Here is a 22,137-nt window from a genome sequence, read left to right as displayed (position 1 = left end):
AAGATAGTTTTCACCATCCTTTAGAATATATTTGTACTTAATGAAATGCACAATAATAATGAAATATATTGAAAATGACAATAACATCTTATATCTGTATAACATTTCCTTTCTCATGCATATTGTTTCTAAGAATATTTATTCACTTGAATGATCTCTTCTTATCCTGACAACTGTATTATGGTACAGGCAGGGTAGGTATTACTATCCTTGTCTTATTCATATGAAATTGCAGTTACAGAGAGTTCAAAGTCATTAAAATTTATCAAACACATGTGCCAAATGCTGGGCTAGTTTCTTTATTCACACTTAATCCACACAACTGCATTCCCATTTTATAGTTAAAGAGATAGAAGCGCAGAAAGGTTCAAGATTTGGCCAAGGTCACACAGCTAGTAAGTAACAGACCTTGGACTTGTTTCACCAAAGGTTGTACTCTCTAGCTGCAGAGAGTTACTTAACTTCTGTTAAGTTAAGTAACAAGTTCTGCCTTGTTACTTAACTAGGAATAAGTAAAACTGGTATTAAAATTTAGATCCTCCTATATTGGCCCAGGGCTTTTTTTTCTCCAAAGCACCTTGCTGAGAAGACTTTGACATTGCTCACTAGGCTCACAGATCCTTTCACTGAATGGCACTTGCTGAATAATGCAAATGAGGTTGAAATCTGAGCAGTTCACAGATATGATTTGTACTTCTACAGGTTGTAAATGCCTTCTGTCGGCAAAAGTTGCCCGAGATGAAGGGGAAGGTGCTCACCCGGTTAAAGCACATTGTAGAACTGCAGCAACTCCTGGAAAAGCACTTGGCGGGTGAGGGAAGGGTCCCGGCTGGGAACCCTGCTGGGCAATAGTGAGGAGATAGAGGACAGCCTTTAAGCCAGACTCAATGATAGCTGCCCCTAATTCATGTGGGACACAAAAATGTTTGCTCAACAGAAATTTAAAAAAATGAATACAGCCATTTTCCTCCCATTGTTTTCTCCAGGAGTCCTTGGTGTTTGAGAAAAGACAAGATATAAAACACTGGTTGGGCTTTTGTAAATTACTTTGCTTCTTCAGATGTCAAACTTCCAGTGCCCTTTACCTTCCTGAACATCATCAGGAGTAAAGCTGAGAGGCCTCTTGATACCCTTTGACCATTAAGAAAACTTGTTTTACAGTTCTAGCTTGATTTTTCTGGGGAAAACAGAGCCTCCCTCAGGCTCTCATCTAAATAACTGTGTGTAAAACAAACTACTCTGTGACCAAATATTGCTACTATCTTTAGATTTTAATTGTAAGTTTATTTTTAGTTCTTAGCTGTTTGGATACTTTATATCTTTATTTAGAATGACTTTATGTTGCCGCTAAGTTGCTTTAGTAGTGTCCTACGACCGCAGAGATGGCAGCCCACCAGGTTCCCCCGTCCCTGGGATTCTCCAGGAAAGAACACTGGAGCGGGTTGCCATTTCCTTCTCCAATGGATGAAAGTGAAAAGTGAAAGTGAAGTCGCTCAGTCCTGTCCGACTCTTAGCGACCCCATGGACTGTAGCCTACCAGGTTCCTCTGTCCATAGTTGACCATGATCAATCAATGCAGTATTTCTATAAGTTATCTTTGGCCATTTTACTGTGCCAACATGGTTAGTGTCACATGACCTGCAAGCATCTGATAGATAGTCAGCCATGTTTGGTAGTTCTGGAAAATAGTTTTTAGCTACTTGGGTGATTATCATTCAAATTTAACAGTGGTGTATGGTTGGTATACATTGAGCTTCCTGCTCTCTGTTTCAGTCACCCCAGACTATGTTCCTCCCCTTGCAAACTTTGACTTGGAAACTTTAGAAGTAACACCTCATACCAGTACGGCCGTTTCAGCAAAAATCAGAATGCAAGGAAAGACAGGTATTTTCTTTTCCTCGTATTCCGTGTCCTCCTATGTGTTGTGTTGAATTGACTTAGAGGTTATATGCATCAAAGGATCAGTAATGGGAGAGATTATATGAACTGAACTCTTTCTTTAGCATGGTTATCAATGAATTGTAACTTAGGGTTATAAAATTAACCTTCATCTCTAGGTAGTCGTTTTCTTGAAGGCAGTAATATTTCGCAAACAAGATTATTGATTATTTCAGTTACTTTTCTCCTCTTGAAACATAAGGAGGAAAGAAACGAAAAGCAGATGGCGGCAAGACATCCTCCCCTGATGTGCTTTCAAAGGAGGATAGTTCAGAATGTGACCCTACACTAGCTGAGAGGAGCCAACAGGAAAAGGTATTGGAATGATGAGTCTCCATGAAGGTGTGTAACAACCCAGTGAAATTAGCAAGGGCTAGCATTATCCTATGCATTTCACAGAGAGAAAAGTTATGGAAAGGAGAGGTGAAAAAACTCTGATAGGCCTTGGAGTGACCCTGTCAGTAGCAGAGGTTGGGTGAGACTCGAAATATTTATCACTACCACACACTGGTTCTTCTCATTATTTTCTTGATCATATTACTCCCTTTTTTGCACCCCAGGAGTACTTTGAATTATCTTGTAGCAACTATCAAATTCTGTCTTTGGATGTATTCTAAATATACTTCTTTTAGCCTTTTTTCCTCATCTGATCCTAGATTATTCCCTTCTCAGTCAGTTGAGATAACATGAAATGCTTAGTAGAGTTTCCTAATACAGATACTTAACAATTTCCTATAATTGTACCACTCACAGAGTTGGTTTGTGAAATTGCCTAAACCACATGGATCCCAGTTATTTCTGTTCTTTAGCTGTTGTTTAGTGAGTATTTGTTATGTATAACTCCTCTAATCTCTCAAAATCAAGTTTAGTATTGATACCTATATATAATAAATGAGAAAACTTAAGACCCAGAGAGACTAGGTGACTTGTTCAAAGTTATACAGTTAATAAGTGCTTCAGCAAGGGTTTGAAGCCACATTTTTGGTCCTTAAGTTCACAGTGTTCTGATCCACACCATAGTGCCTTGATTTGCCTAATAGTTCATCCCTAAGTGGAAACCAACCAGGAGTCTAGATATGCATCCTATATCCCAGTGTTACATTGGGTACTCTGTCTCAGGAATATTTTGAGACCTTGGAAAAAGAAAGTTGGTAAAAGAATGTAATGGAGTGTAACTTTTTGTGTAAAGTAAATGCTTAATTGCACTTTGAAACCTCATTTAAAATTAGATTGATATAGAAGCCTTGTTCTGTTCGTTACTCGTACTTCTTAGGAATTCAAAGGGAAAGAAGAAAAGACATCAGTGTCATTACAGAATTACCACGCTTTTTTCCGTGAGCTGGACATTGAGGTCTTCTCTATTCTGCGTTGTGGGCTTGTGACCAGGTTCATCTTAGATACTGAAATGCACACCGAAGTAAGTGACAGAACTGAGATCCCAGAACTTAATCTCTTTTTAGGAAGTTCCTCAGCTCTCTTCCTGTTTCACAGAAAACACCATGACACTGGGAGAAGTTGGACTCTGGCTTCCAAAGCCTTTATATGTGACGGTGCAGATGAATAATTATCCTCATCATCTTGATGTTTATAAATCTAAGGTTTTGTTTTTTTTTTTTTTTATAGTACATTAGACATTACAGAAGATCATGCTAATGGTGTGATCCTTACTTTAGGTTACTAATAACCAGCTGTTTGGATTACTTTTATAAAGCAGCACTATTTTGGTTTATAGTTACTCAGTGTTCTTTTCACTTTTTCATGATATTTGTTCAGTGTCCATGAGATACTTGTTGAGTCAGTTTTTTGTATTTGCCACTCACCTAGACATTGGCAATTCAGTAGTAGATACAGCTCAATGCTCACCTTCAAATAGCTCATAATCTAATAAAGGAAGTAGACAACCAGTAGTACATGCTATATGGATGATCTGAACCAGGTACCAGTGAAACTGAGGAGAGAATGGTATTTATAATGAACTTGAAAGTGGAGGGCATTTACACAGAGAAGGTACTTTCTGATACGGGGTTTCACCAGAAGGTAGAGGTTTTCCAGGTTAAAATTTTTTTTATAAGAAATGGTGTGGATTTTGCCATAGATTTTTACAAGAATGTATATTTTTATAAGAATGTATTATTTTTTCAGTATTTCTATATCAGCCTGTACTTGGACATTCTCCATAAATGTACAGTTAAGTGAAAAATTTGAAGTGAGACTGCATTGGACCCATTCTATTTCTGGTAGTGCAATGCGCTTATAATGATTCTGCCAGTCTTATCTTAATAGTAGTGAAACATTTCAGGGAGAGAAAATGCAAAATAATCATTTAATGAACAGAGAAAAGCAAAATTTCCTTGAATTAGTCATTTTTTTTTAATCCCAAGGTATTTAGGAAAGGCATCACTGGTCCATAGCTGGAAGGATATACCAGAGGCATTTGTTTTTAGAGAAAAGGTGTGTCATTTAAAACTATACTGCCTCATTCCTATTAATAATTTTAAACTTTGTTTTACTTAGGAAATGCATGACTTTGACTTGTTGATATGTGAGGTGGGGGAAATTTCCCCCCTTTCTTTTGGTAATGATCAGATTCTTTACACATTGTAGACAGTAAAAACATAAACTGTATCCCCAGAAGACGGCTAGAGCATGTTGGGAATTAGTCTTTCATTCTTCCTTGTAACAGGCTGCAGAAGTTGTGCAACTTCAGCCCCCTGAACTGCTTTTCTTGCTGGAAGATCTCGCCCAGAAGCTGGACAACATGCTAACACCTGTGACCAGGAGAGTCCCCTTCCTCAAGGTTAATACAGACAGGAGCACTGGGCCTGTCCTATGGATTTGGAAACAAAGAGGTCTGAGTAGTTAATGAGCTGTCAGTTTCTCTGACACTGTTTTTAGGTGGTGTGGTCGTAGCCCGGTTGCCAGCCTACAGTCACCTTGCTTCAGAAAGGAACTCTTAAGACCGAGAAAGCAAAAAGCTACCCAGAACAGAAGATATATTTCCAAAAGTCCTGAGAATTCCTGAATCCTCTTCTTTGCTTGGGTTTTGGTTTTAATACCTTCCCAAACAGCCTTTGTCCAAGGCTCAGCATGGTAGTTGGCTGTCTAGAACAGTTCACAAGTTCAAGTGTGTATCTAATGGACAAATGTATGTAGCATCTGGGGAAGCAAATGGATGATAGGAACAGCAAAATGTGAGAGTTTTAGGTGTGAATGTTTAAAATATCCAGTTACTTGATTCTTTAATATTTGGTCTACATTCTTATTAGACTAAATGATTTCTATTTTTGTGTGAGCTTTATCTCATTAGTAATTTGGGGTTTGTATGTCTCAAACACTGTGCTGTGCTTAATTGCTCAATTGTGTCTGACTTTGAGACCTTATGGCCTGTAGCCAGCCAGGTTTCTCTGTCCATGGGGATTCTTCAGGCAACAATACTGGAGTGGGTTGCCATGCCCTCCTCCAGGGGATCTTCCCAACCCAGAGATTGAACCCAGGTCTCCCTCATTGCAGGTGGATTATTTACCATCTGAGCCATCAGGGAAGCCCAACAGTACTGGAGAGGGTAGCCTATCCCTTTCCAGGGGATCTTCTCAATCCAGAAATTGAATCTGGGTCTCTGCATTGCAGGCAGATTCTTTACCAGCTGAGCTACCAGAGAAGTCCCCTCTCAAACACTGTGTACTCTGTAAAAGCCAATCTCTTGGTTATTTGAAGACTGAGTTGAGTTTCCTGTCAAAATATATCCCTAGTTTCTTCTTTTCGCTCTACCTTCTGGCACAAGGTTTGATTAAACCCCATAACAGACTCTTAGTTTCAAAGAAGTTATCCAACAGTTTCTTCCCTAGTAACTCTGAATTTATTATAGAGCAAAGGAAACCGGAATATTGGATTCTCACATCTCCACCAGAGATCTGCCTCAGAAATCGCGTTTAGGGTTGTTCAACTGCTGAACCCCATGTGTAACCATCTGGAGAACATTCACAACTATTTTCAGGTCAGAATCCTATCTTATCATTATAGAGATTTAGAAATTGCTAAATGAACAAGAGATTTCATTTTTGGCTGAAAAATCTTGAAGGATAATGAGAGCAATTGCTAAAGCAACAGTCTTAAAAGCACCTTTCCCTTGTAGTGCTTAACTGCTGAGAATCATGGTGTAGTTGATGGACCCGGAATTAAAGGTCAAGAGTGCCACATAATGTCGTCCTGCTACCTGAGGCTCCTGCAGATTTTTCATGGGCTTTTTGCTTGGTGAGTATGTGGCAAGTACAGCAGGTAGAGATGATCAAGAATGTCCTTGCTTCTACCTGACAGTCACCAAGGCACTGAGGTGTAGAAAAGAAGGAAGGACTCCAAAAGGTTATGTCAATATGACACTTACTCTTTCTGGAGTGTTTTTGTCTGTATCATTTAATTTGGTTTGGCACACTTTATCTATTATTAACTCATTTGAAAATCAGATGACTTGCTCTTTTCTAATCTGTAACAAATCTGGCCATCTGATTCTTGGCTAGTTCGCTGTGGCACCCTTTCCCTAGTAGCACCAGGGTGAGTGTTGTAAGAAGTTGTTACTCAACAAGTTGCAGATAAATTCCAGATTGTGTGGTAAAGAGCTGCAGGCAGTGTAAGCCAGGGTGTGTAGGGATGCCTTCATGAAATCGTGGGACTTGATGGGGCCCTTGGAGGGTAGATGGCTTTGGGGAGGCAAAGGAAGAAACTGTAAGGCACGGCATGGACAAGAGTAGAAATGAGGGAGGTGTGTCCCTTACATGCTTCTGTTCCTCAGGGCTGAGTCTTGGCCTCTCTGTTCTCATACAGGTTACCTGGGCTGTCTCAGATAAGGTTAAATTTGGGCTAAAATTTAATTTCTGAGCTACAGGCATTTAACTCCCAACTGCCTACTCAGCTCCTCCTTATAGCTGTGTCATTGACAGCTCAGATTCATCACATCCAAAGCATGTTTCATCCTCCCCAACACTCCTTCAGCTTTCCCTGGTGAGACAGATGGCACTACCAGTTGCCTGAGCTAGAAGCTAGGAGTTGTTCTTTGTCCCTTTCCTTCTCTCTACCCTTTCTCTGTTCCGCATCTGATCACAAAATCCTGTTGCATTTATCTTCTAGATTGCATCTAGATGGCCACCTGTCCTCTCTTTCTCCACTGCTTCCAGACTCCTGTTATCGCTCACCAGACCTAGAACAGCTTTACAGTTGGTCACTCTCTACCTCCACTTTTCCTCTTTTGGTCCCTTCACACAACAATTAAAGTAATCTTCCCAACATAAATCTGATTGTATCCTAGCCCACCTTTGTTTTGATTGCCATTAGATTTCTCTTGAATTCAGTCTCTTCTACTTAGCTTCTAAGGACTTTTATTATCTGACTCTTGCTATTCTACTCACTGTGGTGCACTCTGCCCTCCAGTTATACTGAAATAATTTCAGCACCCTATATAGCATTTACCTGGAAGGCTACACATACTCATCCTTCTGCCAGGATCTTCACCTTCCTTGACCCTCCAGTCTTTTTTAACTCATCCTTGAGATCTGGATTTAAACTTCAGCTCCTCAGGACCATCTTCCCTGACCCCTAGACTGGGTAAATCTTTCTGCCTCTCTTATCCCCACTTCTTTTCTAATACTCAGGATAAAACTTCTCACATTTTATTATAATTATTTGTTCATCTGTCTTTCCTGCTGGACTGTGAGCTCTATGAAGCCCTAGACCAGCCATTATCATATTCTCAGTATTTAAAAACACTGCCAGACAAAGGATTTGAACAGATGCTTAATCAAGGAGATATGTGGGCGGCAAGTAAACATATGCAAAGATGTGCAGCAGTGTTATTAAGAAAATACAAATTAATATTACAGCACAGATGCAGTAAAAAGACTTATCTTGCCAAGTGCTGGTGAGGACATAGAGTAATTGGAGCTCTCACATGCTGCTGTTGTGACTGTAAAACGGTATACTCACTTTTGAAAACCGTTTGGCAGTTCATCAGAAAGTTAGATATACACCCACCATATCACCCAACCATTTTACTGCTAGTAAAAGTAGTAATTTATCCAAGAGAAATGAAAGCATATGTCTGCACACAGTCTTGTATATGAATATTTATTGGAACTTCATTTGTAATATCCTCAAATTGGAAACAATTAAAAAGTCATAAAATGGTGAATGGATAACAAATTGTAGTGTCTCTCTGTGGTAGAATACTAAATGCAACAACATGGATGAAAAAAGAATTATACTGAATAAAAACCAAGACTGTAAGAGTATGTAGTACTTGGTTCTGGTTATATTAAGTTTTAGAAAAAGTATATAATCTTGTAGTGACAGAAAACAGTTCAATGCTTGCCTCTCATTGGGTGGGAGGATGGAAGGAGGGCTGGATTACGAAAGAATATAAGGAATCTATTAAGAGGAATAGATATGTTTATTGTTTTCATTGGGGTGATGGTTTCTTGGATTTGTATATAAGTCATGAATCAAATTCACCATTTTAAATGCATGCAGTTTAGTGTATGTCCATTACACTTTAAAAAAGCTATTCAGGAAAAAAAAACAAAAAACATTATAGGCCCTCAGAATTAATTTGTGGAAAGGAAGAGAGACTACCACTGGTGATGCGGAAATGTTTCTAGAGGAGTGAAAGTTCTAGGGGGTCAGGTTGTGCTGGGCTTTGAAGGTCAAGTGAAAGAATTTGAATGTTGTTCAGGGAAGTAATTTTGAAGTTTTATGATCACATCCATGGTATAGTGAAAGCAGTGTTTTAGAAAAATCCTTTTGGCCTAAGAATTGGAAAGGCAGCCAAAAAGACCAGTGAAAAGATGTTGACGGGATCCATGCATGGGATGATGATAAGGGCCTGGCCTAGAGTGATGGTCTTGGCTTGGAAAGGAAGAGATAGTAGGAAAGATAATCAGAAGACAGAGCTGTCAAGATTTGACTTAATCTGGTATGGATTAGACATTGATTTAAGCAGTTTCGCAAAATTATTAAAGTTTTTTTGTTGTTTGTTTTGAGAAGATTGACAGTTAACTCTAAAATGTATGCAATAAAGGAGAGGTTTTTTTCCCTTGGAAATAAACCTAGGAGGAGGACTGTTACAGATCCTCAAGAAAAGACTGTTTTGGGTGCCCTTCAGCTTCTAGTCTGGTATTCAGAGCTGTGACTAGATTTAGTGCTTGAGTACCTTCAGTACTTTAGTTCTTTTTCTTCTGTTGATTTATTGATGGTACAGAATAGTGGCCAGGATCCTTAAATGCTGTCCACATAATCTTCCTGAAACTGAGCTCAGCTACCTTTCCTTGACTTTCCTTTAGGAGTGGATTCTGTCAAGTTCAAAATAATAATTTACTATACTCAGCCCTTGGGATCCTTACTAGCCGACTGAAGCCAGGAGAGCATGACCAATCCATGGAGGAGCTGCTCAGGTGGGCTGGACCGCATGTCCCTGAAAGTTATCTAAAGAAATTCCTAGGAATAAAACAGGCAAGATTTCTTGGAGATAACTTGGTGTTTTCAATGCCTTTTCCTCATTTATGTGAGCTTTCTCATCTGTGTATTCAGATATATCCTTAAGCTTTAGAAACTGTTGAATAAATCAAACTAAATCCTCATGTATCCTTCATCCTGTAAAGTTTGCATTTTCAGGTAACAATGATGAAAGTGCTAGCCAGCTGTAGACATCTCTTGATTATCCAGGTACCTACTCTGTCTCCCAATTGGGTTGGATAATTAGGTAGCAGTCAGTTATCACTTCCCTCCTCTTGAAAGAAGAGGAGCCTAGACTGAGAGCACAGGAGATGAGAAGGAGCTCTAAGGAGCCTGGGTTCAGCCTCTACTCCAGCTTCACCCAGAGCAGTTTGGTCTTTCCCCTACCTCCCCTGAGAGCCTAGGCCATCACTGAGTCTGCAGTCTGCTTTTAGAACCTTATTTCATTTTCAATACAGTTCTTTTAAATTTGTTTGACTTACTTCCCACCAGTCAATCAGTAGTTGACTCTGATTTTATTTTAACTACAGTTTTAGATTGTGTTTCTTCATCTGCCATTACTTTAGAACATGAAAAGCTAACTACATATGATACATGTATCAGAAGCTCTGCTTTATCATTTCCTTTTACCTTGTCCCTATGAACCCATAATTTAAACATTATACCCAGTGTGTTGCCTCTTGCCTTAAAGAGCAAATAATTTACCCGGGGTTGCACACGTCAGCATGGCCTAGGCTAGCACTTGGCTATCTTGGCATACATGACCCTCTTCAATGCTGGCATCCCATACACTGGGTCAGGCCTCTACACCCTGGCTTTCTCCATATAAAGTTACATTTCTCTGTAAGGTCTTGAAAGAAGGTTCTACTAAAGCACCTGCAAATGAGGAAGATTCTGCTTAGACCATCAGGCATTTCAGTGGACTTGTATAACTCATGGATTTAGACACATCTGTAATACTTGTGATGGTGGGTTTTTTATTTTTTTATTGTCTCTTTACAGACAGAGCTTCCATTACTTGCAGAATTTCCATGCCAGCATTCCCAGTTTCCACTGTGCTCTTTATCTCATTAGACTTTTGATGATCATTTTGGAGAAATCTACAGCTTCTACTGAGAACAAAAGACAAATTGGTGATGGATCCTCTTTTTTTCCTTCATGAATAGACTAGTAAACTTGGGGCTTCCTAGAACCTTGTAAATTTTACAAGCAAATCTCTCCCTCACTGTGGATATGCCTTCTTGCTATACCAAGAAGGACATAGTCCCAGTAGGAGCTATGTCTGAGCTCCGCTGACATGGCTTAAACTGAGTGTGGTTAGTTTACTTTTTACTTGGCTGGATTTGCTGTTTAACTTTTGTTTATTCATATCCTTTTTTTTGTTGTTGTTATTAAGTATCTGAGACATTTGACAGAAAAACATAAGCCATTAAGTTAATAAAATGGGACAGAAAGGAGAAATCAGGATTAAGTGTAAAGAAAAGTCTGATCCATCCCTGATCTTTTTCTTTAACTATCTTTTGACATCGCTCTTAGAATGCATCTCACTGATAAATCTTAATTGGCAGCACAGACAGAAAGCAAGAAGAAAATGCAAAACCTTTATTATTCCTGTTGCTTAAAGGGGGAGGGTTTTATATGAATCTTGGAGGCCCATGCTATTTATTGTTTATTGGCCTGCCAAGGAGTACCTGAGATGGACTTCCCACTGCCCAGCAGCATTCCTTTACTCTGTGTGTCTGTATGGTTCATGTTTGTGTCAAGACAGGGTAAGAGGGTGGGACATGTTAGATCTTAGAGAAATGGGTTTATTTCTGCTAGGAGGACTAATAGAGCAGGAACTCATGAAAGCTTTTTTTTTTTTTTCCAAAATTGTCTGTTAGCCTAGGAACTTCATAGTAAATATAAAAGAATAATGTTTTTGATCAATTATCATTCCCCAAAGACTGCAAAACAAGAATGAAGTTCATTTTCCTTGAATGAAATTTGTCTTGTTTCACCAACAGCTTCCCTGGCCAAACAGTTCCTCTGTCGAGTGTGGCCTAATGGAGAGAAAGAGAGGAGCAGCATTCCTAATGACCAGCTCCAGGCTTTGCTTGGGTAAGAGGCTCAGCTTCTGTCCACAAGCCAAATAGCCTTCCATTTGCCCCTGTTCGGATCCCTTGTCTGGTCAAAAACTGAGAAATTTATCTTGGTTGACGATAATTTGGAAGCAGTGAAATAGGTGTGAAATTAACGTAATTTAGAATATATGGATTTTCAGATCCTCTAGTTCTGTTTTATACTGTCAATTCTTTAGTAAATCAAATCATAGAGGAAGTGGAGGAGTCTGCTGTTGTATCCTGCCTTGTTAACCCATGAGTCAGATATTTATTATTGCCTACCATATCTAAGACACAGCCATCACTTCATGGTGTCTGACTGTATTTCTAATGGAGATATCATTTCCTTTACTCCTGACAAGTAATTGGAATCTTTATGTTATTAAAAATAAATGTTGGGAATTCCTTGGTGAGCCACTGGTTAGTGCTCAGCACTTTAACTTCTGTGGCCCTGGGTTCAGTTCCTGGCCGGGGAACTGAGTGTGGTGTAGCAAAAAATGGATTAATAAAATAATTGCTAATAGTTGGTTTAAAGCTTAGTACCTGGATATGTCTCAAGAAAGAAATCTAGATTTAGAGATTCTGTAACATGTGTTCATACTCCTGTGGCTATCAATACAGCATCTACCTGGAGCACACAGACAGTGTACTGAAGGCCATAGAGGAGATTGCTGGGGTTGGTGTTCCAGAGCTGATCAACTCTCCTAAAGAAGCCTCTTCTTCCACATTCCCTACACTGACCTGGTAAGGGAGCACTCTCCTCTAGTCCTTTCCCTAAGTTAGAATCATACTAATGTATGTAGGTTCCAAATAACTACCTTGCTCTTCATCTAGTTCTGATATAGAAGGTATGTGCAGTCATTTGTTCAACACATAGAATGTCTGCTGTGAACGCTCTTCAAGCAGCCCTCACCCTGCCCATATGAAAGGATGTTATTGAGGAATGACCTCAGTAGTTACAGTTTAGAGACATTGGATATTTAATCACCACACTTTTTTCAGTGCATTCACCCTTTATATGTGAAATTATTTTTCCAATATTTTAACCACCTTTAGAAGGATACAGTGATTATTGTGTCTAACCATATATGTCTCACTTAATGGGTTTTGTGTCTCATAGTATCAGTGGTTATCTGATATTCATATGGTCTTTATAGTTTATAATGCGCTCTTACATTCCTTATTTCATTTGATCCTTCTGATGAATCTGTGAGGGAGATAGCATTTCCCCTGTTTTACTGATGAGGAAAATGAGCTTTAGAGAGGGAGCTTGCTTGGAACTAGAAACTTAAAGTTTAATCTTCTGACCACTACTTTCCTGTTCTTTGTCTGCCACCACACTCTCCCTTCATGAAATTAATCCCGTGGTTTCACAGGCCGTCTTCTTGGCTCATTTCTAAATCCTTCCTGCTCTCACATCCCCCTAGAGTGGACTCTAGTGAAAGCATGTTTTGAGAGGTGGGGAGGGAAATCACTTTGGGTTCCCTGGTTTCACCCCAGGACTTTCTTTGTGATGAGTGCATCATCATTGTGTGAGTGTCATACTTTTCTCTTGTAGGACCACGTTTGTCATTTTCTTCCGAGTAATGATGGCTGAACTAGAGAAGACAGTGAAAGGTCTTCAGGCTGGAACAGCAGCAGATTCACAGCAGGTGAGTCAAATTGTCCCACCTCAGGAAGCAGACTCTGGATTATTCAGAAGATTCTGGTTGTTCTTCTCCTTGGTCTAGAATTTTCTCCTAAGCTATTTCCTTTACCTTATTGAGATCCAGAACTTTTTTCAGAGAGTTCTTGATGTCCTTTCTTCTAGTTGGAAGTGAGAATTAAGCTGTTTTCCCTGGCTACTTCCTGGGGATAACCTTGGACTCCATAGACCTAGTCTGGAAAAAATATCTTTGGTTGCCGCCTCATGTACCCAGCTGCAACTTGTGAGCTGGCATGAGGTTAACAAGCCTGTTTCAGATGCTGTGGTCCTAGGCCTTGGCAACCTGCTAACCAGAACAGAGCTAGCCTGCTGGGAGCAAGAGCTTGCTTAGGGAATCAGAGAAACTACAGGGATATGTTGCAGAGGCTTTTTCCTACTTGTAAGTTATTGAAGAGGAGTTGTCTTCTTAGAAAGTCTCAATAAGGTACCCCAGTGATACCATATATGCAGGCCTCCAAACCGTCTTGTGGGTTCACTGGTTGCCACATCTGTTTAGGAGGATAAGTGGTTTAAATCTCTGTATAGCTCTGTAGTTCAAGAACCATATATTAGTGGGAACATGGTAAAAGAAGTATTTGGCTGCAATTCAGAGATGCCTGTATATTCGGCTGCCCCTAGATTCATGAAGAGAAGCTCCTCTACTGGAACATGGCTGTTCGAGACTTCAGTATCCTCATCAACCTGATAAAGGTGAGTATGGAGAGGCTCCCTGTTCCATCTCACTGGCTAACTGCAGAAACTGCCAAGGGGCCTGACTTCCAAAATGGGCCCTCTCAGCTCCTCCCCACCCTTTGTTGGGCACCTGTTTCCCCGTCTTGTCCCTGTGCCCTGCCCATCCTGGATAGCACCTTCCCTGCTTCCTGTGCAGTGTCTTTCCCTTCTCTGCCTTCCTTCTTCCAGTCTGTGCCATACTGTTTACTATTTAATGACTCCTTCCCACCGTCATTCCCCCATGCTCTCAACACACCATGAATCTGAACATATTCCCCGTGGTCTCCATCTTCCAACTTGGATGCCTTCTTTATCCCTCATGTACACTCTGCTCTCCCCAACTCCATGATTTTGCCCAGACTGTTCTCCCAGCTTAGAATGTTTTTCTTTCCTTTCTGCCTCTTTCTTCAGGCTTCCCATCAAGGTTTGGCATCTCTGCAATGCCATCTTCTCAACATTCCCTGTTGGAATCAATTCCTTGTTCCTCTATGCTCCCCTCTCCCTTTTCTTGAACTTCAGTTACAGTGGTTACTTTATTCTTTGTGATTGATTTGTTGACATGTTGATGTGCCTCCTTCATTTTAGACGTCTGTACAACACTCAGAGCTGTGTTTTGCACAGTGGGGAAGAGGCTGGGGTGCTCAGAGGAGCAGATCTCAGCTCTGGTTTCTTGTCCTTCATCTTTCCAGGTGTTTGATAGTCGTCCTGTTCTGTTTGCATGTTTGAAGGTGAGCAATAGCCTGGGCCCTCTTTAGTGTTTATTCTTCCTTTGGGTCAGCTGAGTGGAATTGCTTAATACCTTGCCCACAAGCCAGTCTCCAGAATCTCTGCTGATAGGTAGTCTAGAAGAGACCACGGATATGTTTTCCTATATTAATTGGATAACCCAGAGAAGTCAATTTTCCTATGAGTTTGAAAACTTAGAACTAGGATGATTGGCTTAAGGAGCAGTAGTCACTCCCTGCCATTCCTTCCCAGTCAACAGGAGGGAAGGAGGAGTGGGTGAGTCCTCTTTAAAGCCCGTGGGTGGCCTCATCGATGTGGGAGCTGGCCTTCTGGTATCCTCCAGGGGGATATCCTGGATTAGCCCTAGATTTGGTGATAAACACATTGGGTTAAGAGCTAAGGAAGGCAGCAGGGAGAATGCTTCTCCCCTTTCCCAGCGGTTCCTTCCAGTGGATGGTGCCCCATACTGTTGTCTCCTGGCTTCTTGTTCCTCTTTCCTCACAGCCCCCACTGGTGCCAGTGTGAGGGATGGTTGAGAGGGGGGAGTCCCTTTCCTGATGGGTGAATCGGGCATTTGGTCCTGTGCTTCCTCAGCTCTACCCTGTTTATTCCTTTTGAGAGTAAGTTGTCCTCTGGGAGCTGGGGCTCCCCTCAGTTCCTCTGTGCCCTCATTCTCAAGCTGAGCAATGCCCCGCACATTGACTGTGTGTGCGGCAGGTAAGGCTGCTTAACTCAGGACGCAACAGGCCTGTTTAGCCTTTGCATTAAGCTGTATTCTCTGGATTAACCTTTTGAACCCTTTCCGATTTACTTTTTACATATAAAAGAAAATAAACCCTCTGATCTGGGAAATGCTATGCCGTCTCAGGCAGGGGCATCTCCCACGAAAGACCTCAGCGAGAGGTCCTCACCAGCTTTTCTTCTCTTCCTCAGTACGGGCGTCTCTTTGTGGAAGCATTTCTGAAGCAGTGTATGCCGCTCCTAGACTTCAGTTTTAGAAAACACCGGGTAAGCACTGAGAGCAGAGAGCACAGGCAAGCTCTGCGGAGTGGCGCAGAAAGTCTGTCCACAGTGGCTCCTGGGCGGCCACGGGGACAGCCCCCGCAGCCCGGCTCTGGCCACACACTGACGCAGGCGCCGCTGGCCACCAGCTCTCCCTGAGACGCCTGTGGAAGACTGACGATTCGCTAGTGGGCCCACCTCCCGACCTCTGCTCCAGAGCTGAGGATGGTTGTTTCTTTAAGCCTGATTTTATTATGCTACTGCAGTCCCAGGACCTCACATATTAGTGTGTCATTTGTTTCTGTGTACTTCTCTGGGTCTGATATCAGGAATTACCAAAAAAGGAAAGAAAACTCATTTGTGTCATAAACTGCACTGTAAGCCTGGAGTCCTAACCACTAGACTGCCAGACAAGTCAGGAGATGATTTCTTGCATATATTTACCAAGTTGAACTTTGCAGAACACTCTCAAAATATTCCGCTGGTCCCGCATAGCTCAGAAAGAGAAAGAGGGAGGACAGCCAGTGAGTACTCCTCCTTCTGTTTGAGGGCCAAATCCATATAAACTTGAAAAATTATGAATCACTGTGTTGTACACCTGAAACTTGTAAAATTTTTAAATCAGCACTACCTCAGTTTGAAAAAGAGACGATTATCCATCTATGGCTGGAACCTGAGGCTTGATCCTCTGGTACTCTTGGTTGCAAGGATATCTTGCACGTAAAATGAAATGAGAATGTTTCATTTGGCATTTGTGCATGTTGTTGGTTGTAGAAAGATGTTCTGAGCTTACTGGAAGCCTTCCAGCTGAGCACGAGACTGCTTCATCACCTGTGTGGGCATTCCAAGGTAAGAGGGAAAGCAGGCCACAACTGTTGGTTTAGTCTGTGGTGCCGTCTTCCTTTTTTACCCTTCTTAAGTCTTTATTTCTGAGGCTATGTCTGTCCAACGGCAGTTTATCAGAGTGGTCAAAGCCTCAGTTGCTGGCTGAGATTGGGTAATCATCGTGAGGGAAATTCTGCATCTGAAATTTGACTCCAACTCCATAGCCCTGTTTCTTCTAGGGCCTCTTCTTTAGTGAGAGAATGTTGGTGGGTGTGTAACTACGTACCATACTCTGGGCAGGAGGAGTATTATGGAAGTGATGATTCTACTGGAGACGAGGAGTTCTAAAAGCAGCTGTTTTTAGAGCTTTTCTGCTGTATTATTTCCTAGTCAAGGAACACATCTGTCTCTTCTGAGAATATTTTAGCATTCAAGGACTTTTCCACTTAAAGTGTACAGTTGAGCCCTTGTCACTTTTTGTCTGAAGGGGCACAGAACTGGGGAATTGTGAAGTCATTGGCAAGCCTGTGATTCTTCCACCCAGTGCCTGTCATTCATTTCCTCCCCTGCTTCTAAATTTTTAAGGTGCTGAACAGTGGAATTTTAAGGACTCCCTCCACTAAAAAGGGTTACTTTCTATTGATTAATGTCAGTATAATATGTGTTCAAGAATATTTTAGGTAAATTCATTGATAATTGATCAATGAGAGATTATGATAAGGAACTGAGAGGTATTGGTGATATGTCTTCTAAGCTGCTTTAGCTTAAAGGACAGCTACCATTCTCTTCAGAGTGTTCTCAGTTCAGCCGCTCAGTCGTGTCCGACTCTTTGTGACCCCATGGACTGTAGCACGCCAGGCTTCCCTGTCCATCACGAGCTCCCGGAGATTACTCAAACTCACGTCCATTGAGTCGGTGATGCCATCCAACCGTCTCATCCTCTGTCGTCCCCTTTTCCTCCCACCTTCAATCTTTTCCAGCATCAGGGTCTTTTCAAATGAGTCAGCTCTTCGCATGAGTTGGCCAAAGTATTGGAGTTTCAGCTTCAACATCAGTCCTTCCAATGAATGTTCAGGGCTGATTTCCTTTAGGATGGACTGCTTGGATCTCCTTGCTGTACAAGGGACTCTCAAGAGTCTTCTCCAACACCACAGTTTAACAGCATCAATTCTTCAATGCTCAGCTTTCTTACAGTCCAACTCTCACATTTATACATGACTACTGGAAAAACCATAGCCTTGACTAGATGAACCTTTGTTGGCAAAGTAATGTCTTTGCTTTTTAATATACTGTTTAGGTTGGTCATAACTTTCCTTCCAAGGAGTAAGCGTCTTTTAATTTCATGGCTGCAGCCACCATCTGCAGTGATTTTGGAGCCCCCGAAAATAAAGTCTGCCACTGTCCCCACTGTTTCTCCATCTATTTGCCCTGAAGTGATGGGATCAGATGCCATGATCTTTGTTTTCTGAATGTTGATCTTTAAGCCAACTTTTTCACTCTCCTCTTTCACTTTCATCAAGAGGCTCTTTAGTTCTTCACTTTCTGCCATAAGGGTGGTGTCATATGCATATCTGAGGTTATTGATATTTCTCCCAGCAGTCTTGATTCCAGCTTGTGTTTCTTCCAGTCCAGCGTTTCTCATGATGTACTCTGCATAGAAGTTAAATAAGCAGGGTGACAATATACAGCCTTGACGTACTCCTTTTCCTATTTGAACCAGTCTGTTGTTCCATGTCCAGTTCTAACTGTTGCTTCCTGACCTGCATACAGGTTTCTCAAGAGGCAGGTCAGGTGGTCTGGTATTCCTGTCTCTTTCAGAATTTTCCACAGTTTATTGTGATCCACACAGTCAGTCTTTGGCATAGTCAATGAAGCAGAAATAGATGTTTTTCTGGAACTCTCTTGCTTTTTCGATGATTCAGTGGATGTTGGCAATATGATCTCTGGTTCCTCTGCCTTTTCTAAAACCAGCTTGAACATCTGGAAGTTCACAGTTCACATATTGTTGAAGCCTGGCTTGGAGAATTTTCAGAGTACTCTATCAAACTGCTATTTGGGGAATGTGTCTCTGGTCTGTACCGACAGGGCTTATGCTCTTGTTGAGTGTTCAGGGTGTTAGGAGTTCGAAAGTTTCTGTATAGGAAATGTGAAAGCACAATGATAAATGCGGATGAATTGGTTGCATTTGTTTCCATTCAGATTCGCCAGGACACAAAACTCACCAAACACGTGCCTTTGCTCAAAAAGACCCTGGAACTGTTAGTTTGCCGAGTGAAAGCCATGCTTATCCTCAACAATTGCAGAGAGGCTTTCTGGCTGGGCAATCTTAAAAATCGGGACTTGCAGGTAAGCCTGGGACCCTGCCAATGATAATCTTCTTCTCTTCTCTTCTGTTCTTTGTGAGAGCATTGGAAAGTATCTAAGGAAGGTGACCTAAGCTCCACTCTCTCAATACTCAAAACTGCTTTTCTCTTAAGTGACTGTTTAGCTCTTAAGGTTACTTTGCTCTTGGGCCCTGGTTGCAAGTTGCACCCCTCAGCAGCAGCAGCAGCAGAGGCACCAAAACATACCATTGATGTATTAATAAGAAAGGCCTCAGAGAAGCAGATCAGGAAAACCTTTTTCTACAACTATGGAGAAACTTTTTTTTGTTGTTTAGTTTTGTTTTTTTCACTCTAAAACCAGTCTGTTCTATTCCTGAAATTATTCTCTGTGCTGATTTTTTTTTTCTGACTGATTTTAACAAGTAAGCATTTCTTAGTTCTTTCAATTGTCTGACTGACGGGCTGAAATCTTGTATTGTTTATACTATTTCTTTGGTGTAACACCATTTTTCAAATATAGCCCAAGCCCTTCTCGTTCATGTTTAGAATATCTGAGTCTCATAATTTATACATGAAAATAATAAATCCCCAGAGAGTTAGCTTCCTTTCTTTACATCAGTGTTATTAGGTAGATACTCTTGTTACTATGAGAATTGAAGCTCAGAGAGGTTAAGTAACTTGCCATTCAGCAATATGAGTGGAGAAAGGGTTTGAGTCCAAACAGTCTTCATCCAGATTTGGTATTCCTAAACCATTTTAGTATACTATCTTTCAGCCTCTAATTGGCCATTTGTGATTGGTACGGATTTTTTTTTTTAGATTTAATTTTTAGAAGTTATTTATTTTTATTGTTGGGTGTGCTGTGTCTTCGTTGCTGCTTGAGGGCTTTCTCTCATTGCAGCAAACGGGCTACTCTAGTTGCTTTGTACAGGCTGCTCACCGCAGTGGCTCCTTATTGTGGAGCTTGAGCTCCAGGGGTCTTGGGCTTCAGTAATTAATTGCTGCACGTGCTTGAGGCATATGGGATATCCCCAGACCAGGGATTGAACTAGTGTCCCATGCATTGGCAGGCAGATTTTTAACCACTGGACCACCAGGGAAGCCCTGTATATAGTTGATGTGTTGATGTTCACGTTCACATAGTTTAAGCTATTTGAGAAAGTTTAGAATCGTATTGAGCATTACCTGAAAGAGTCACCAATACAATCTAGCCTTGTAAAACTAGTATGATACTAGAATACAAAGATGACTCTTTTGTAAAACTACATATTGTGTGAGAGCCAGAAGCATCTTAGAAGCCTTGGGTTGATTATCACTTCTCTACCTGCTGGATCACAGGTTGGTGTCTATGTTTGATCATATTTGAATGACTTTCTTTGCCTTGCCTATAAACTTGAGCCTTTCTGCCCTTGAGACCCATGTGTGATCATTATAACCCACCATTTGTCTTGGCCCATTCACATTCAGGGTGAAGAGATTATATCCCAGAATTCCCAGGAGAGCACTGCAAATGAGAGTGAGGGTGAGACATCATTCCAGGTCTCAGAGAGCCAAGGAGCAGAGGTGCGTGCAGGACTTCTCCTGCCCAAGTTTATAATTACTTCCTTCTGTGGCCATCTCTATTCCCTCTAAAAAAGGCTTCTGCACTTAGGTGAATTCTGTGAGGGCCAGAAAACACACACACACACACAATGTTATAATCACTCTTGAGTATCTCAAGTTGTGCTGTATGTTATACAGTTGAAAATTCCCTTCCATTATAGCCTCTTATTTTCCCTGAATTCGTATCTGAAACCATTCTAGAGGGGAGATAGGAAGAGGTCAAAGTGTTTTGTGTGTGTTGAGAAGAATGAGTTAAACCATTTAAGCATGTTGTTTGAATATGCAAAATAGGGATGTAAAAGCCAAAGCCAGAACCGAAAGCTGCACCGCGGAGGACTGAAATCACAGTGGCAGTCCTTATGCTCTCCTGGGCTCCTCCTGGTGCTGTTGGGATTTTAAAGCAGAGAAAAATATATTTATAAAAGTTCTTACAATCTGGGCAGGTTATAGATATCGAGAATCTCAGATTTAAGAACCCTGCTCTGGATACAATTTGTAATGCCATTTGAGGCTGCAAAAAGATCACTTAGTATGAAAAATTATTTTATTACATGGTTCTCTGTTTTATTTGTATCGACTACCTCTACCTTGTTCTCATAAAAAAGTTTGAGGCAGACAATATTCTATTACTTTGATGCTTTGTCCTAAGCAAACCTCTCAGATTAGATTTTGCAGATCAGAGAGAATCTTATGCTGGATTCCTATTGCATTTTGAATTTAACCAACATTTCATTCTATACTGAAAGCCCATTTTACTCCTCTGTCACATACATGCTATAGTGCTGGAGGGCTGTGGGCTTATTTAAAAATAACACATGGTTGGGTTGCTGAATGGCCTAAGTCAGTATCAAAATGGCTCTCTCTATCATCTTGGCTTCAAGGCCATGATACGAGAATGGGGCAGCCTCTGATTCTTTTCTCAAAAGAATGGTTTAAACCTATCATTGGTTTTAACAGTGAAACAGTGTAGTTGTACATGCTGTGGGAGCAGTGTTGCAAGCCATGGGGTTGCTCAGATGACCTCAAATAATTATCCTTTGCCTCTTAGGGTGGCGAAGAAGATAAAGCAAGTGATGGAGAAAAGGAGCGAGAGAGTGATGAAGATGAGAGTGATGATGACTCTGATTAGGCTACAGAAAGGTGCTCCTTCCCCGTCTTTGCCAGCCACTCACCACAGTGTTCAGGGTTACAGATGCTACCGGTCTGCCTTTCTGACTGCAAGCATCCTATTTTGTCCTTAAAGAGGGAGTTCCATTGAATCAACTCAATTGTGGATTTCACGGATTGTCTACTAACGTTACAGATGGTGGCTTAATGTCTACTCTGTTAAAGACGAACGTAGCATTGCTTACCCATTTGGGTGAACACGGCAGAACAGTCATAATTCTAGGCTTTGGGAGCTAGTTTTGAAACTCTGTATTTATTCTACAATTTAAGCTTGTACCAGTTTTCAAATAAATTCTAAGTTCTGCCTCAGCTACCTTTTGGAATTTCCTTCATAGGTGGGACTGAATTGGAGTTTGTGCAGAGAAATAATGGAGAATTAAAATCATATGTTCCCTATTAAAAGGACTGTCTTATTTGAGATGAAAACACATTTGTGATCTTTTTGGAGGAGTGACAGATTTCTTTAAGTGCTCAAAGAAAGTCACATGTTTGGCTGCATTTTAAATTTTTTGGTGGTTATGTAGACATATAAGACAAA

The 22,137-nt window shown here is 41.0% G+C and overlaps 1 protein-coding gene across 3 annotated transcripts in view; it reads left to right on the top strand.

The window, feature by feature from the left end:
- Positions 1-21,908, top strand: part of FANCD2 (Fanconi anemia complementation group D2) — a 48,891-nt gene extending 26,983 nt beyond the window's left edge. For all 3 annotated transcript variants that reach the window (XM_005695615.3, XM_018066828.1, XM_018066827.1), the window contains exons 26-44: positions 703-811; positions 1,774-1,884; positions 2,141-2,253; positions 3,212-3,355; positions 4,622-4,735; positions 5,804-5,932; positions 6,071-6,189; positions 9,264-9,374; positions 10,438-10,568; positions 11,442-11,535; positions 12,159-12,281; positions 13,096-13,189; positions 13,861-13,932; positions 14,643-14,681; positions 15,613-15,687; positions 16,456-16,530; positions 18,706-18,852; positions 20,298-20,393; positions 21,481-21,908. In XM_005695615.3, coding sequence (XP_005695672.3) covers positions 703-811; positions 1,774-1,884; positions 2,141-2,253; positions 3,212-3,355; positions 4,622-4,735; positions 5,804-5,932; positions 6,071-6,189; positions 9,264-9,374; positions 10,438-10,568; positions 11,442-11,535; positions 12,159-12,281; positions 13,096-13,189; positions 13,861-13,932; positions 14,643-14,681; positions 15,613-15,687; positions 16,456-16,530; positions 18,706-18,852; positions 20,298-20,393; positions 21,481-21,561 — 1,977 coding nt within the window. In that variant the 3' untranslated portion in view covers positions 21,562-21,908. The remainder of the gene's footprint in view (positions 1-702; positions 812-1,773; positions 1,885-2,140; positions 2,254-3,211; positions 3,356-4,621; positions 4,736-5,803; positions 5,933-6,070; positions 6,190-9,263; positions 9,375-10,437; positions 10,569-11,441; positions 11,536-12,158; positions 12,282-13,095; positions 13,190-13,860; positions 13,933-14,642; positions 14,682-15,612; positions 15,688-16,455; positions 16,531-18,705; positions 18,853-20,297; positions 20,394-21,480) is intronic.

The sequence above is a fragment of the Capra hircus genome, chromosome 22 (genome assembly GCF_001704415.2).
Source record: "Capra hircus breed San Clemente chromosome 22, ASM170441v1, whole genome shotgun sequence".
In the NCBI taxonomy this organism is placed as follows: domain Eukaryota; kingdom Metazoa; phylum Chordata; class Mammalia; order Artiodactyla; family Bovidae; genus Capra; species Capra hircus.
This window is presented reverse-complemented; position numbering and strand designations above follow the sequence as displayed.